The 15,625-nt window shown below is 38.2% G+C and overlaps 1 protein-coding gene across 3 annotated transcripts in view; it reads left to right on the top strand.

The window, feature by feature from the left end:
- MAGI2 (membrane associated guanylate kinase, WW and PDZ domain containing 2) overlaps positions 1–15,625 on the top strand; it is a gene marked incomplete at both ends in the record, with an annotated part of 716,521 nt that overhangs the window by 665,177 nt on the left and 35,719 nt on the right. For all 3 annotated transcript variants that reach the window (XM_079534500.1, XM_079534499.1, XM_079534498.1), the window contains 4 exons: positions 4,261–4,446; positions 6,960–7,209; positions 10,378–10,618; positions 12,499–12,642. In XM_079534500.1, coding sequence (XP_079390626.1) covers positions 4,261–4,446; positions 6,960–7,209; positions 10,378–10,618; positions 12,499–12,642 — 821 coding nt within the window. The remainder of the gene's footprint in view (positions 1–4,260; positions 4,447–6,959; positions 7,210–10,377; positions 10,619–12,498; positions 12,643–15,625) is intronic.

The following is a 15,625-nucleotide window of genomic DNA, read 5'->3' as shown; positions in this document are numbered from 1 at the left end:
CCCATCTGGAGATCCATTGTTAGAAACTCTTCCTGCAGCACTGCTGTTCTCTACTGGGTTCTTTGGGTCTAGAGTTATGGCCTTGGAATAATTATTTTTCCTTAAATTAGCTATCCATATGTATTATTCAACTGTATCACATTTTGGATCATCTGATGGTAGTAGGAAAAAAACATATGTGTATCTGGTTTGAAGTACTGTATATTTTGTATACACATGAGCAGTATCTCATTAATTTCCCTTATTTCCAACAATAGAACTCTGTATAGATCACTGTTTATGCATAGTATTTTTCTCTTGCAGTCTCATCCACTGCGTAGTCTGAAAGAAGTAAGAAATTAATTGTCCTATAAAAGGCCATCTTATCTTCTGTACTCACTCTTAGCTTGAATAATAGCTAAAAAAACCCTAAGTGTCTGTATCGCCTACTAGTCTTTAATGCTGTAAATTATTGGATCAAATTCTTTGCAGAGTCTAATCCAGGCACATGGTGCCACTGTTCTAATTGTGCACATTTGGAGAGAAGCTTATAGTGAAATCTGAATGGAAGTATGAATAAGTTTGTAAGATTTTTTAAGGTCAAGTGGAGTCATTTATCACTAGTCAAGTGATCTGGGACTTCCTTTAAAAGGTTACATTATTAATTGCTCTGCTTAGATAAAAATAAAACCCTGAAGGTGTGATTAAATAAAAGATCTGAAGTGTTAACAAAGCCCTCATGAAATGCCATACTCAGAAGATGCTTCCTAGGAACAGAGCTGTGATGATGGACAATGCCAGTGAGATACGTGGGAGATACCAGATCCACATTACCTTTGGTCATGCATGGTGACATGGGACAAGTGTGCAGCAACAGTGGAGTGAGCTCTTACAGATTTGTCTAATCCTTTCTTGAATCCATTTGTTCTTCTGGAAGGCCAGAGGATTGCTCCTCTGTCTCTTGTTCAAGTTCATCAATGATAATGTGCTCATGGACAATTTTTTTGAACAGTCTGGTTTTTGCTTCTGACTCCACATCGTCTTTTTCTCAGTCTTTCCTAGTTCAGTGTTTTGTTATTCAGGATGGGGATATTGGATCCATCAGCAATGCTCAGACGTTAGGTGCATGGTAGTAGACAAGCAGTACATCATTTCAGTTGCTACTCTTTTCCTAACTCATAAAATTATATTTACTGTTCTATTGTGGTAATCATCTTACAATGTCAGTATTGTTAAAGTCAGAAAATATCTCTAAGATCAACCAGTCCAACCATCAACCCATCTCTACCATGCTATCATAAACTACATCATAAACTACGTCCCTTGGTGCCACATCCACACTGCAAATTTCTTAAGCACCTCCAAGGGTGGTGACTCCACCACCTCCTTGGGAAGCCCGTTCTTTCTAGAAAAGTAGACGTGCTAATTACAAGATCTTCTAGGCAGTAATAGTTAATTTAGGGCCCATCTCTGCTTAATCTTAGCAATGGGTATTTTTTCTCCGTGTGCATAATTGTGCATTTCTTTCTGTGAAATCTTGTCTGTCACTTCACTCAGCCCACTCAGTACTGCCAGTTTTAGATGTGACCGTTCTGAATAATAAAAGTTCTCCATCATGGAAATTCACAGCTCAAGTCTACCTTTGTTCCTTAGCTTTTACCTAATTAATCCCCTATGAGTAGCTCCATCTTATCTGTTCACAGTACATATTCTGCCACCAAAGACTGTTCAAAACTTAAAAGTTTTCTAACGTAGTAGTAGTCAGACTTTCATAAACTTGCACATAAGATAATCCGCATCCCATTTGAAGCACACATACCTGTAAATAAGTACTTAAATAAATTCTTCCCTTCCGTAAGCAGAGCATGATGGCCATGGTATTATTGTTTAGGAGGAGGCTTGGGCAGAGCTCCACTGGAGAGAGCAAGCAGTGCATTGAACCAGTATATCCTCAAATGAGAAGGACTAAATCCTCAAAAACCGAAGTGCTGTAGAGAAGATGCTTGATAGGTGTGAGCGTTCTTCTGTTTCATAGCACTGCAGGACAAACTGATCCCAGAACATTTAGTTACCTTCATCAGACAGGCAAAGTCCATTTGGCTTAGAAGGAAGAAATAGGGGAAAAAAGTTCCTTCTCTTTTTCTTTCCTTTCCATTTCCCAGGATTTGGAGCTGAATCAGACTGTCATGGCCATCCCACCCAGCTTTGGTTTTAGCAGAAATCACAAACATGCAGACATCTGCTCTATTCACTCATCACGTGCAAGAAGTCCAACAGAAATTGTGCTGGCAGATAAACAGGATTCCCTGCCCTCTTTTCCCTTACTACTGAAGTTGTGTCCCTACGTAAGTTATTTACACTAGCAAAAACATCTTTAGGGTTAACAATGGCAAGCATGGGAATTTTATCTATGACGTCTCATCTGCAGTGCTTCTCCTTTCTTCCTACTCAATTTCTTGCTCACTCATACAAGGCATTCATATTTTCAGATCTCTACTGATGCGTAGCACAGGCAGGGTAATTTCAGACAGCTCCTGTATTGCATAACAGCAACAGCAATGGTTCAGTCCTAGTTTAAATGACTCTTAGTGGTGCTTTGTGAAATGATTTGATCAAGGGCTTTCTGTGAATGTAAATTGCTTCACTGTCAATTTACACTTTTACTTATTTGAGGAATCTGGGCATCAAGGGCAAAATAAAATCAAGTTCTTTACAGAATGAGGCCAGTTGTATATTTAAATGTATAGAATGACCACAGATACTCAGATAAGCTATTTGCCTGTTTCCTAAGCAGTAAAATATTTCTGAAGTAAACAAGCCTTATCTATTCAGTATTACTGAAGTCATAATTTAATTTACATTCTTGCCTGAAAGATAATTGTAATAAGCTTGCAATCTGGTTATGGCTTTCATTTCGGAGTATTCACTTAGATTTCTAGTTCTCAGAAATTTAATTTGTAACACTGTATGCAACACTTTCATCCTTATTAGAAGCAAAAAATCACTGTGAGGAGTGCATATTGTGACTTTGCATGAGATGTGCAGTCTGTGTTTGTCATGATCACCTTCAGGAAATACATACAAGGGATTGAGAAATTTGTTTTGCAATGATGAAGTATTCTGAAAATACTCCCTGTTAGTGTTTTGTTTGATAATAGCATTGATAGCCAAAATATCTCAAGGAAATGTTAATTCATTTTTTGCTTCATCTTTTCAAATTTCTCTTTAGATGTTAGAATGTTTAAGGATATATTATTTTAAAAAGAAAAAAAATGCTTTTAAATACCATTTGGAGGTGGACAGCAAGGCAGAGCAGCTTTGGGCTAAGTTTGCTATGACTGAAGTATGGGATTGGCAGGGAATTCTCAGACACTGTTATGATATTAATAGAATAAACAGTCAAATGAAATTGTGATATATTTTACGTAATAAAAAGAAAAATACCATATTCTTTGGGGGAGAGATGGAGAGATGGGAAAAGTCGGCTACAGCATATCCATTTAGGTAAAAATGGGAGGAGAAACATCAGAAAATTCAGTAGGAAATGAGGGAAAAGACGGGACAAGAGAACAGATGGAGCACACAGGGAGATGGAGAACCACAAAGAGCAAAAGCAGCAAAGTTGATCTGTACAGTTTTAAGAATGTGTATGTATTTGTGTGCTTCTATTTGATGTAGTTAATGTGTCTATACACTCATAATTAACTGCAAATTAATGCTGGCATGCATCTAATTAGAAAACTGCACATCTCTATAAATCTTCAGTATGATTTCTGCTTATCAATTAATGTTTGTGTGGAGGAGGAGAACAATGTAGTGAACCCTGGGCACTTTCAGTAGTAAAATCTATTTGTATATAAAATAAATCATGTCTGTAGAGGCTGTATTACAAAATACAGACAAAAGGATTCTGTAAACTCAGAGGTGGGAGACAATTTAAGACTACTACTTAATGTGAAAATTTATCCCCTTCAGTGTTTTAATGCCTTATTCTTCTTCTGATCTGTTTATTGTCTTGTTATGTGCCTGGTTTGTAAACTAGCTGAACCATAAAAATGATGATGGACTTGGTTTGTATATGCCATGCAGATCTAGATTCTGATTTTCTAGCAAAATCTATGTTGTTTTAATACAGATGGCATTGTATAAGGCCAAGTGTTTTATGTACAAAGTATCTTTTCATTCAGGTGGAAGTTTCTCCCAAATTAGTTTAGCTCTTCTGTTTGTAGCACCACCACTTACTGCTGCGTAAGCTAACTGTGACTATTCTTCCTTGTCTAGCTGTACCCCATAAAATAGGGCGGATAATTGATGGAAGTCCTGCTGATCGCTGTGCAAAACTTAAAGTCGGAGACCGGATCTTAGCTGTGAATGGCCAGTCTATCATTAACATGCCTCATGCAGATATTGTGAAGCTAATTAAAGATGCAGGTCTCAGTGTAACACTTCGCATCATTCCTCAGGAGGGTAAGTCAATGGCCCTTAAAAACAGGAAGAAAATTTTGAGTAGCCTCCAATTAGCTTGAATTATGTCAGTGCTTGAAAGAGCATCTTTTGTTTCACATTCTCAGCCGTAACATACAGTACACCAAAATTACAGCCTTAGAATCAGCTGGAATAATATCTGAATTCTTGAAAAAGTTTCTTGTTATGCAAAAGGTATTCAAAGGAAATTTGGAGAAATCTGAGAGAGAACAGATTAATAGAAATTCAGTTTTCATGTCTTCTGTAAGAACTGCCTTTTACATGGAAAAGCATCCTATAAGAAAGCAAGATTTCAAGTTCATGTCCTTTGAACAAAACCTTTAAGTCAGCAAAGTGACTGACAAAGCACTGCAATGGCTGTCACCAGGCATGTTCCAATATCAGCTACCTGTGACAAAGTGATGTGAAAGAAAGGTTCAGATTTGGTAGTTTCCTCCACATGTGCAAGGATAAGAGCACAAGGCAGGAAAGACATGAAACTATAAATATCTCATTTATAAGGTGAGGATAAGGAGACAGATTAATTATTCTGATCATTACTGCACAGGCTTATCAGTGGAGGTCCTTTGATGTTGGCTTCATGGGTTTTGAGGTTGATTTCAGGACTTTTTGTAGTTTAATGGTCTGATTACCATCAGAACCAAGAGTCACATACACGAGGTAATGCAATTACTTAATTACTTGAGTGACCCTCACTTTCTGCTGTTGCATCCAGCAACTGGGTGAGGAATTAGCCTGACACTGGCCATGGATTGTCACTGAGGGAATGTGCCTATTTTGCTAAATGAACTCAGTGAAGGGAAGAACACATAAAAACAGAAGCCCAGAATTCACCCCAGAGAGCTGCAAGAACCGTAGTGTATGATCACCAGAGGTCAGTCTTGTGAGCAGCTACAAACTAGTGTTTTGCTGTATGCAGTCCATGCAGTTTATTTAGGCTTTCCTTGCACACTGAATAATGCATATTAGCAAATTACTGACATTTAAGTATTTCCCATTTAAGTAAATGGGAACGTTAAACTAGAAGGAAAGCAGATGCAGTGCTACAAGCTGCTCTCGGTTGCTGGTGGAGCACTGTGTGTGCAAGGCAAGGCTGCCCCGTGTGGCTGGGTGACATTGGATGCCTCATTTGCCTTCTGGGATTAGCTTCCCAATTTATAAATCAGGAAAAAAAATCTAATACCTCTGTAATGTACTTTCAGGTGAAAAATGCCATATAAATGCAAAACAGTTTTAGAAGCAGCTTATGATTTGACTTGTTCATCCATAGTTATGAGAGTAATGTAGAAACCAAGGACAATATTCTCAGTCTCTGCCTCTGAAACTCTGCAATACAAAAGAGGCTCACAGATGCAAAATGGGCAATTAAAGCCTTAAGCATAGTAATTACACAGACAAGTATTGCTTATGCCTGCATGAGGAGCGCTTTAAGTGCAGATATACAAGCTTTTTTGACAATTAAGCCTAAATTGAAAAGATTTTTAATAAAGCATCCTAAAGTTTTAGAACAATTATGAGCATAAATTAAAGAAGCAGAAAGCTGTTATAAGCACAGTCAAATGAGACAAACTCACTTGTTACAAAATGTAAAATAAAATAGTTCAAAATTCAAACTAGATTCAAATGCAAAGATCTGGGCAAGATCTGGATCTTGCCTACCTATTGTCTGGCCACACTGGCCTCACTCATTTTGTTGCAAGCAGGAATAATAAAAAAAAAAAACAGTGTATACTTTGCTGTTGATAATGTATACATGATGACCTGTGCAGTTCTCCATCCTCTGGCAACAGGAGTTTCTCATATGCTTCCGAGCAATGCTGAGCCAGTGTGTTGGGAGAAATACATTTTGATATAAGTTTGATGCCAAATGTGTCTTCGGGGTGAAATGTGAAGGTAGGGTGTAATGCCTGATTGTAGAAGCCATCTCCCAGCCCAGTCTCTCCATCTTTTTGAGTTTTACATTGTTTGGAAAAAGGAAGACTGGTTTTCTGCAGTGTGAAGCCCTGGTCATTTGACATCAATAATATTTTACTGTTCACAGTCCCAAAAGATGCAAAAACTACAGGGAATTCTTGTTGAGCTCAAAGAGCAGCGCACGAGTGGCTTAGCTTTCACGACAACATCTGTCATCCCATAATAATGCTGAGAGCACTAAAATCGTTCATTTTCTCAAAATGAAAAGTTTTCAAATATCAGTATTTCCAGGCTTTCGTAGCAACCATGACGCATGGAAGCCATTTGCCCTGTTCATTTGGGTTTTAAATAATGAGGTTGTCAACCAGAGCTGCAGAATTGGCCAGGCTTTCAGATCTCAGAGAATACCAAGAGGAGCCTATTAGCCTCAGACGTCTTAAATTGTAATTATAACCCAAGAGAGCAAAAGGGACAAATCATACATTTCTGGAGTGCGACTGACAATGGTCATCAGCTACCTTTGCCCTTTGATAAATGCCATTCTGTGACAGCTCTTTAATCTCTGGCTTCCCGTTATGCAGAGTTGAACAGCCCAGCCTCAGCACCCAGCTCAGAGAAGCAGAGCCCCCTGGCCCAGCAACACAGCCCCTTGGCCCAGCAGCAGCAGCAGCAGCAGCAGAGCCCTCTGGCCCAGCAGCAACAGCAGCAGCAGCAGCAGCAGCAGCAACAGCAGAGCCCCCTGGCCCAGCAGCAAAGCCCCGTCACCCAGCACAGCCCCGTGGCACAGCCCACACTCCCACAGCCCCTGCAGCTGCAGGGACATGAGAACAGGTAAGAAAATAGCAACTTCATGGCCTGCAGTTCCCTCGTGGAGATGGCATGGTCTCTAACACCCAGTGCTGCTGGGATCATGCTCACGGGTGGTAAACTGTGCTAACATGTCTTCTGTGAGTAGCCTGGGCTGCATCAAAGCAGTGTGGCCAGCAGGTTAAGATTCTCCCCTTCTACTCCACTCTCATGAGAACCCATCTGCAGATATTACACATAGCTCTGGGGTTCCCAGTATAAGAAGAACATGGAGCTGTTGGAGTGAGTCCAGAGGAGAGCCACAAGGATGCTTAGAGGACTGGAGCACCTCTCCTTAGAAGAGAGGCTGATGGAGTTGGAATTGCTCAGGCTGGAGAAGAAAAGGCTTTCAGGAAACCTTATAGAGGCCTTGCCGTAACTTAAGTAGCCTACAAGAAGGCAGCAGGACTCTTTAGCAGGGAGTGTTGTGATAGAACAAGATACAACGATTTTGAACTAAAAGAGGGAATAATTAACTTAGATAGTGCAAAGAAATTATTTCCTGTGTGGATGGTGAGGCACTGGAGCAACCTATAGATGGCACATCCCTGGAGGTGCTCAAGGCCAGGCTGGGTGGGGTCCTGGACAATCTGATCTAGCGGAGGAGTCCCTGCATATGCTAGTGGGTTGGAACTAAATGGTCTTTATGGTCTTTTCCACCCCCGTTCTGTGATTCTGTGGTTAATACTATTCTTAATAGAGATCTGCCCAAACTTCTTTAAATATCCACTGGGATCATGTTTTTACTAGGGAGCTGAATACTAGCATATTCCCTGCTAATCATTTCATAAATAGCATAGGACTTTCTTACTATGTTATCAGTCACAAAGCAGATCCATCAACATGTGATGATGATATGGCCTTTTTCCCATTATCTTATGTGTCATTTTCTTTAGCTCATTGCAGTTCTGGAGTCACGAAGATATTTTTTATTAAAGGTTTTTTCCATGGTGCATAATTTTCCAGCCAATTTATCGTGTATAACTTATTTATGTGCACTGAAAAAGTTTATCAGAGATGGAAAAGAAATAGCAGGGGACAGATGTATTAAATGCTTAATATATCAAAAGCACACTCATGCTATGCAATGATACAGCTTTCTGTGATCTCCAATCAACACTATTTAGTCTTCAGATTAATTTTTGGTGTGAAATGAAGCTGTTTGCGCTGTCTTTATGCTAATCTTCAGCAACTGACATACGTCAAGGCCCTTGTCCCCAAACAGTAGGTACTGGTTACAGAATTTTAATTTTTTGCTTCTGGAGATACTTGAGTTCAGTTGTTATGCACTGCACCCTCCAGTTTTTCTTGTTCAGCAGATGTAGTACCTTCACTTGCTCAAAAGAGTTTTCTCTCAATTAGTCACACTTGGCAGATTTCTTCCCATTATATTTTATTGAATATTTCTCCAAAAGTGATCAGTTTTTAAAAGGCATGCACTTCTGACGAAATGCAGTGTACAGCTTTCACAAAAGTCTCTCTGGTAACTGTAAGTCAATATTTAATATCTGCTGATTTGGGAATTTTCAAGGGTGATCTGTAAATGTTACTAATTAAAGTTTCATAAAGAAATTTTGTAATGGTTTAACTGAAAGTCTTGATCTATAATTGGTCATTAGTCCATTTACCTACTCAACAGCTGTAAATAAAAGCATTCTCATATTAGATACAGCTGTGGTAGAACACTGAGAACCTGCCTAAGGTTGACTCTTAGTCCAGAAAAAGAACCACTATTGCTAATTGTAAAGTGACTGTTACCAGATTTTATAAATATGATTACATCTGGTTTGTTTAGTCACATATATTGCTTCTGTATCAAAATTAAAATACTGAAAGATGCTTAAAACTCATAGAGATCCTAATCAGTATTCTTTATTTCACTGTTAGTAAGGCTCAGTATCACATTAAGCCTCTTGTTCTCCATCTTCTTTTTACATGGGATTAAGATGCTGAGTAAAGAAAGTGAGAGGATTGCATGTATACATACAAGTCTTACTGTAGACACTGTGGATGTACAGGTTTTAAAAGATTGTTTGGCAGCAGGCTATTTCCATTTTCTCATAAATGCTAAAGGAAAGTAGTGGTTCTGGTATTTTCGTGTCTGGTCAGACACAGAGTTAATTGAAGTTAGTGTGTAGGAAGACCTGCCAGAGTGGTTTTGTAACTGCACTATCAAAGTAACAAAATTCTGAAACATATCTAAAACATTCCAAATTGTTTGGATCGATTACTTATCTTCTCAGAGATAAATTAACATGAGCAAAACCGATGCTCTCCTTCATCCAAACTGCCATTTATTTCAATCAATAAATTCTTTTCAAAATTGCTTTCACAGTCACATACACACACAGTCACTTGGTCAGCTGCAGCACTACAGGAAGTCCCATTTTCTTTGAAATGTTAGAACTCATCTTCCTTTAACCAGCTGACAATTAAAGCAATATTTTATTTCTTATTAATTCCTCATTAACCAAATTTGTTTTCCTTTTACCCTGTGTGACTTCTTTCAATAACTACTGATTATGTTCTGTGGGCTTGCAGCCAGGCACTATTGCAAGGTGCGTGCAGTAATAATAAACACTGTATTAACGTGTTTTGTATCAAATGCCTTTCATTAGAAAGTTAACAGCTAGTAAAAAGAATGCATCCTTTTTTAACCTTTAGAAGTTCACATTATTAATGATTTATGTCACTGAAACAGAGGGGCTATGAAGGTCTGCACTGTTGTTTCATTTACTCTATAGAAATCTTAATTCTGGAGACAGAATGTCATAAACTTAGTGGACTCTTTTAAGGTAAGCATTGTTGGGGTGTTTACATGCAGTTTCATCTTTCAGGCAGGCAAGATAAAAGGGAATCAGGATGCTTCTTTCTTTGTCTTTCCCTCTGAGCCTAATCCCAATCTCACTGATAGCAGCTGGAAAATTACACAGTATGACCTGAGGGAGAAATGCTTATGCTTGTGTTTCAGAAGTGCTTGCCGATTTTGGATGCCTCAACTATTTACCCTCAAAAGTTTTGCTTATCTGTGAAAATTTGCTCTGTGGAATTTTGCAGCCAGGCAATTTGCTTTTACTCCTGGATATGGCATGTAATGCATATTTCTTCACACTTTTGCTGCTTTCTGAAATGAAGCCATTTTGCCTTTCTCAGTTATAGGTCAGAAGTAAAAGCCAGACAGGATGTGAAGCCTGATATCCGACAACCTCCATTTACAGACTACAGGCAGTCTTCAACTGACTACCGCCAGCCTCCCCTGGACTACAGGCATCCTCCTGTGATGGATTACCAGCAGCCACCACCCCTTGACTACAGGCAGCCACCCTTGCTGGACTACAGGCAGCACTCTCCCGACACCCGGCAGTACCCCCTGTCAGACTACAGACAGCCCCAGGTACAAAATGCTGACAGCTCTCCTCAATGGAAAGCGCTGCAGTTGGAAGAGAGAGATCATGTATTATTAAAGCAGCTGATGTTACAAGAGGAAAAGGCACCTTCATTGTTTTTACACTGAGTTACTGTTTCTGTGTAGAGGACATGAATGCAGAGCCATTAATATTAATGAAGAACCTTGTGATCTGCCAAATAATGCTGCATTTCTAATTGTGCGACTACAGTGTTAAATAAATGCTGTTTTTGAGGTACTGGAGAGGTAAAATCAAAGTTCTAAAATAAGCTGTCCGTGTATCAGCAGAAGTATTTAGGTGAGATGGCATTTCTAAACATTGCTGAAAAACAAGATTTTATCTAATCCAAATTAATTAAAAAGTAAAAGTGAATCCTGATCTATAAAATTACTTTTTTGTCAGTGGTAGTCTGGATGAAGAGAAACAAGCTTGTGCAACCAGTCTCTATGAGATCAGGCATGATCTCACAAACTCAAATAAATATTAGATGAACCTTGGAAAGGACTATGCTGGTGATAAATATCTACTGACACTTGTGAAGGCTTAAGGACCTAGCTTAAAGTCCTGATGAAAATATCCTCCTTTCTTCTTACACGTATGCAAGGGGAAAAAAAAAAAAAAGAAAAAGGAAAAAAAAAAAAAGGCCACAAAGATAAAAAATGTATTAAATAAGACAGTACGTTTTTCTGGACACTGTGTGCTGAAACCATATGTAGACGTTATTTTTGTGTCTGTGTTTTCCATGCCAGATACATGAACTCTATTACTGAAAATATCCAAATTCTTAAGTGGAATCCAGAGAAACTTCTGAGTTAATTCATTTCTGTTTCAAAGAAGGAAATACCTGTCCCTGTGTCCACAGCCTTAGAGACACTGTTTAGCAGCTAGAGATTGCCTAGGCTGCCCATTTCTCACCGATCTATTTAATTCTCTGTCTACTGGTATATACAGCTCAAGTTTGCTGTTGTTTTCCTCTTGATCCCGTGACTTTTGCACATTTGGCTGCCAGTGGATCAGCAGCAACAGAGCAAGTTCCTACTGAGACCCTTCTGTGGTACTAGTAGTTCAGATCTGCCAAGGAAAACCTGGAAATATGAATCTCAGTCCCTACAGGATGCAGAACAAATGAAGTTCAAACCCCTCACTTCCCACCTCCTCCTCAAGGCACATATTTTACCTGAAGTGAGGAGATTTGCTGCTCTTTGTGACTCCATGCAGTCCAACCTACTGAGCAAGATGAGTTGAAGCACTGGCACGGGTTGCCCAGAAAGGTGGTGGATGCCCCGTCCCTGGAGACCCTCAAGGGGCTCTGTGCACCTGATTCAGCTGCAGGTTCCCTGTTCATTGCAGGGGAGCTGAAGTAGATTGCCTTTAAAGGTCTCTTCCAACTCAAACAGTTGTATGATTCTGTAAGTTCTGCCAGGAATTTAGGAGGTACCACTATTACTAATTTTTGCATTATAACGGTGTTTGTACAGGAACTGCCTGCTATCCCACTTGCCAGATCAGAACTTCTGTATAGACATAAAACCTTGCCCTTTGGTACCATGACAGTATTGAGGGTGAATGTGGAAATCACCCTGAAAGTTTTGATTCTAGATAACTGCTGCATGACATTTCAGGATAGTTTAGATGTAGGCATTTATATTTGCTAAAATCCAATTTTAATGACCAAAACAGTTGTTCTTATTCTCATCTATCCTGACAGTGCAGAATTATACATTGAAGGTGCATTTGCTTGTATTAACGAGTAGATGCATATTTGAAGAGATGTATTTTAAAGTGTTTTTAATGCCTATTACGTCACTGATTATTATTATGATTAATTGTCCTCCATCTTGTTGTTGTTGTTTTTTTTTCTGTATAGGACTTCGATTATTTCACCGTTGATTTAGAGAAGGGAGCCAAAGGTTTTGGGTTTAGTATTCGAGGAGGAAGGGAATACAAAATGGATTTATTTGTGCTGAGGTTAGCAGAAGATGGACCAGCAATAAGAAATGGAAGGATGAGGGTAAGTAAAATTATAAAAAGCTTGTCAACTTTAACTGATGTATTTGGGATGGGATCAGACAGATGGGGTCAAATAGAAAGTAGTTTTTTTCTGATTATGTTTTAAAGAACCAATACCAAATGCCTGCAATAAGACAATCTTGTTGTGAATGAGTTGAAGAAACAACTTGAAATTACATAGATTCTTTGTGGAAGAAATGCATTAGTTTTTGTTGATAATAGCTTTTATTTCGTTGTACTTTTTTTTTCTTATTCTTGCACTCATATCAAAGCATCTTCAAAATCTCTGTGGAAGCATTTAGTACATCTTTGATAGTAATATTGGCATAAATAACAGTTATTTCTCTAGTCACAAAAGCAGTGATAACTGTGAGAAATTTAGCTGATAGTTATGATACTGAAGACATGGTCTGTGTTAATTTACTAACTTAATCAAATTGCTTCCTATCCTTTGATGATTTTGTTTATTGATATAATTCAACCTGTAGGGATCAGTTTCACTATTTGGTGATACACACCTCTTATTGCATTTGCGTCCTTTACAGTAGTAATAACAAATTTTGTAAATGCTGTGATTGTTAAATGGATTCTGTTTCACAGTCATAACAATCTCATCATTCATTCTGAAAAAGCATTTCTGTTAGTCTGTGTAGAATTACTATTTTTCTGTTGGTTATTTTTTAATTCACTCTTAATCTGCCACTTTGCAGAATTCTTGGATTAATTTAGTCCTCAGTTGTAGCATGGAGTTTAAATTCTTGACGCTGGGAGCTTGCATAGAGAAGAAAAGGCATAATCAGTTTCTGCAAGATGGAAGCCAGATGGGCAACAGGAAGTGGAGAACTATTTCCACAATGTTTGCTGTGTGAAATTGAACAAGGCTGCATTAATGTTGCAGCTAGAACTTAAGCTGAAAAGCATTTTTGCTGTTATCGTTCTTTCCTGCATTAAACAGTTCCATGAAACTTGGCTGCTCTTAATAAAAGGCCATAAGATGTACATTATCAGACAATGTGACTCAAGATCTGGAAAAAATTATGCATTTAATAAACTCTGGAATCACATATTTGGAAAAAATATTACTAAGACAACAGAACTTGATGTACAATGCTTTTAGAGACGTTCATTTCAAGTAATAATGTGTATCAGTCAAAAATAATACATTAAAATCTGTGCATCATTTGAATAAACTAGTACCATAGAACAAAGTTATTCACCATGTGAGCAGCATAAATATACAAATACATATATATATGTATATATATGTATATATATATATATATGCTTAATATGTATTATTACACAGCTTTTTTCAATTTCATTAGGAAAAGTCCTGTAACTTATCATGAAAAATGTTAATTTATTTTCTAAAATAGCTTATTTTAAATCTTGTTGATGTGGCCACAACATATAGCCAAGTCTAATTCTGGACAGGTAGCTGAAACTTGGAGTTTTCTCTAGCCAGAGTTTTCTCTCACAAGCACCACTCTTTGAAACCAGCTTTACCCTCCATCCCAGTCATTGAGGCTTGGGTTGTATTCTCCTGTTTAATACTTATTTTAACCCCCTCAGTAAAAAACTTCCCCCGATATCTAATCTAAATCTCCCTTTCTTTAGTTTAAAACCATTCCCCCTTGTCCTATTACTATCTATTCTATACTGTCTATGTAAAAAAAAATATTTTCCTCATGTTTATAAACTCCCTTCAAATACTGGAAGGCAGATGATAGGAAGAGAGACAGAAATTGGAACACCCTTCTAGTTTCATCTTCAGTATCATTTGAATTCCAGTGAAGCTTGGTGCAGATGAGAGAACAGACTCACAGACTGAGGATAGCAAGTTCTGTAATTCATGGGTTTCTGCTGGCCCGGACAGAACTGTCTGTCTCTGAAAAGAATTATGGAAGGGAGAGAAGGTTTCATAAAGCTTGTTACCCCGTTTGCATTTCCAGCTAGAAGTCTTGATCTTACTTTCCCCTGGGAATGGCAAACCAGCCAGTTAGTGTTTTTATTGGAAACAAATCCACAGAGAAACTCTCCATTTTAGGACTGCAAGATCTAAAATAGTCTTTAATTGCACTTCATGACCAACTGAGCCTTCTTCTTCAATTTTCTGCTGATTTGTTCTGGGAACCTGAAAGGTGGAAGACTACTGATTTGATGTCATCCAGAGTTCATCAGTCTCAGCTGCATATTGCTTTTCCACCCAAGGACCACTTTCTGACAACCTATATATATATACCGCGGTACATTTTAAGGTTTGACGAGTTATTGCCTTAAAAAACAATTTTAAAACTTTCACAGTCTCAGTGCCCTACTCTTGGTCCTGGTACTTTTACATGCACTCACTCTTTTGCTTGGGCTCATATACTCTCTGTAGAAAGCAGAAGAATAAATCCTCATTTAACTTGGACTCATCCATCATAAGCCATGGGAAGGAAACATCCATCAAAGGACACAGAAGTCTGCAGTGCAAGTGTCCTCTGCAGAGGCTGATAAACTATTCTCAAACAGTGTTGGATAGTCAAAGCTATAATTACATAACTTCATATAGATCCATATGTTAAGTCAAAAACTATGGTTAATATTGTCAGGATTTTACTGCAAATCATAGATAAGAGATACAAAGATTCATTGCAAAAGACTTCTGTGGAATGTACAGCTAGTACAGATTCCTCTTAATTCTATCTGTGGAGCAGAAATTAAGCTACAATTGGTAATTCTGAAGCCTACTACAGCAACTGTTTACAGAACTTGAAAAATGTGGCTTAAAATACTTTCAGTGAAACAAATGAATTTTCATAAATAGCAAGATAGCTTAGCAGTATTGAAGAAAACTTTCATTAGATATAAGGAAAATGATATAAAAGAGAAAATTATTATCAAGAACTTTGAATGTGAGATAGATTCTCTGAGACCTTCTGAGTTCTAGCCCCAGAGCAGAGCAATAATATGGCATATGCTGTAAGGAACAACAGTGGTAA

Source organism: Tetrao urogallus (genome assembly GCF_951394365.1).
Source record: "Tetrao urogallus genome assembly, chromosome: 1".
NCBI lineage: Eukaryota > Metazoa > Chordata > Aves > Galliformes > Phasianidae > Tetrao > Tetrao urogallus.
The sequence above is the reverse complement of the archived record's forward strand: the minus strand, read 5'-3'. Positions and strand labels throughout refer to the sequence as shown.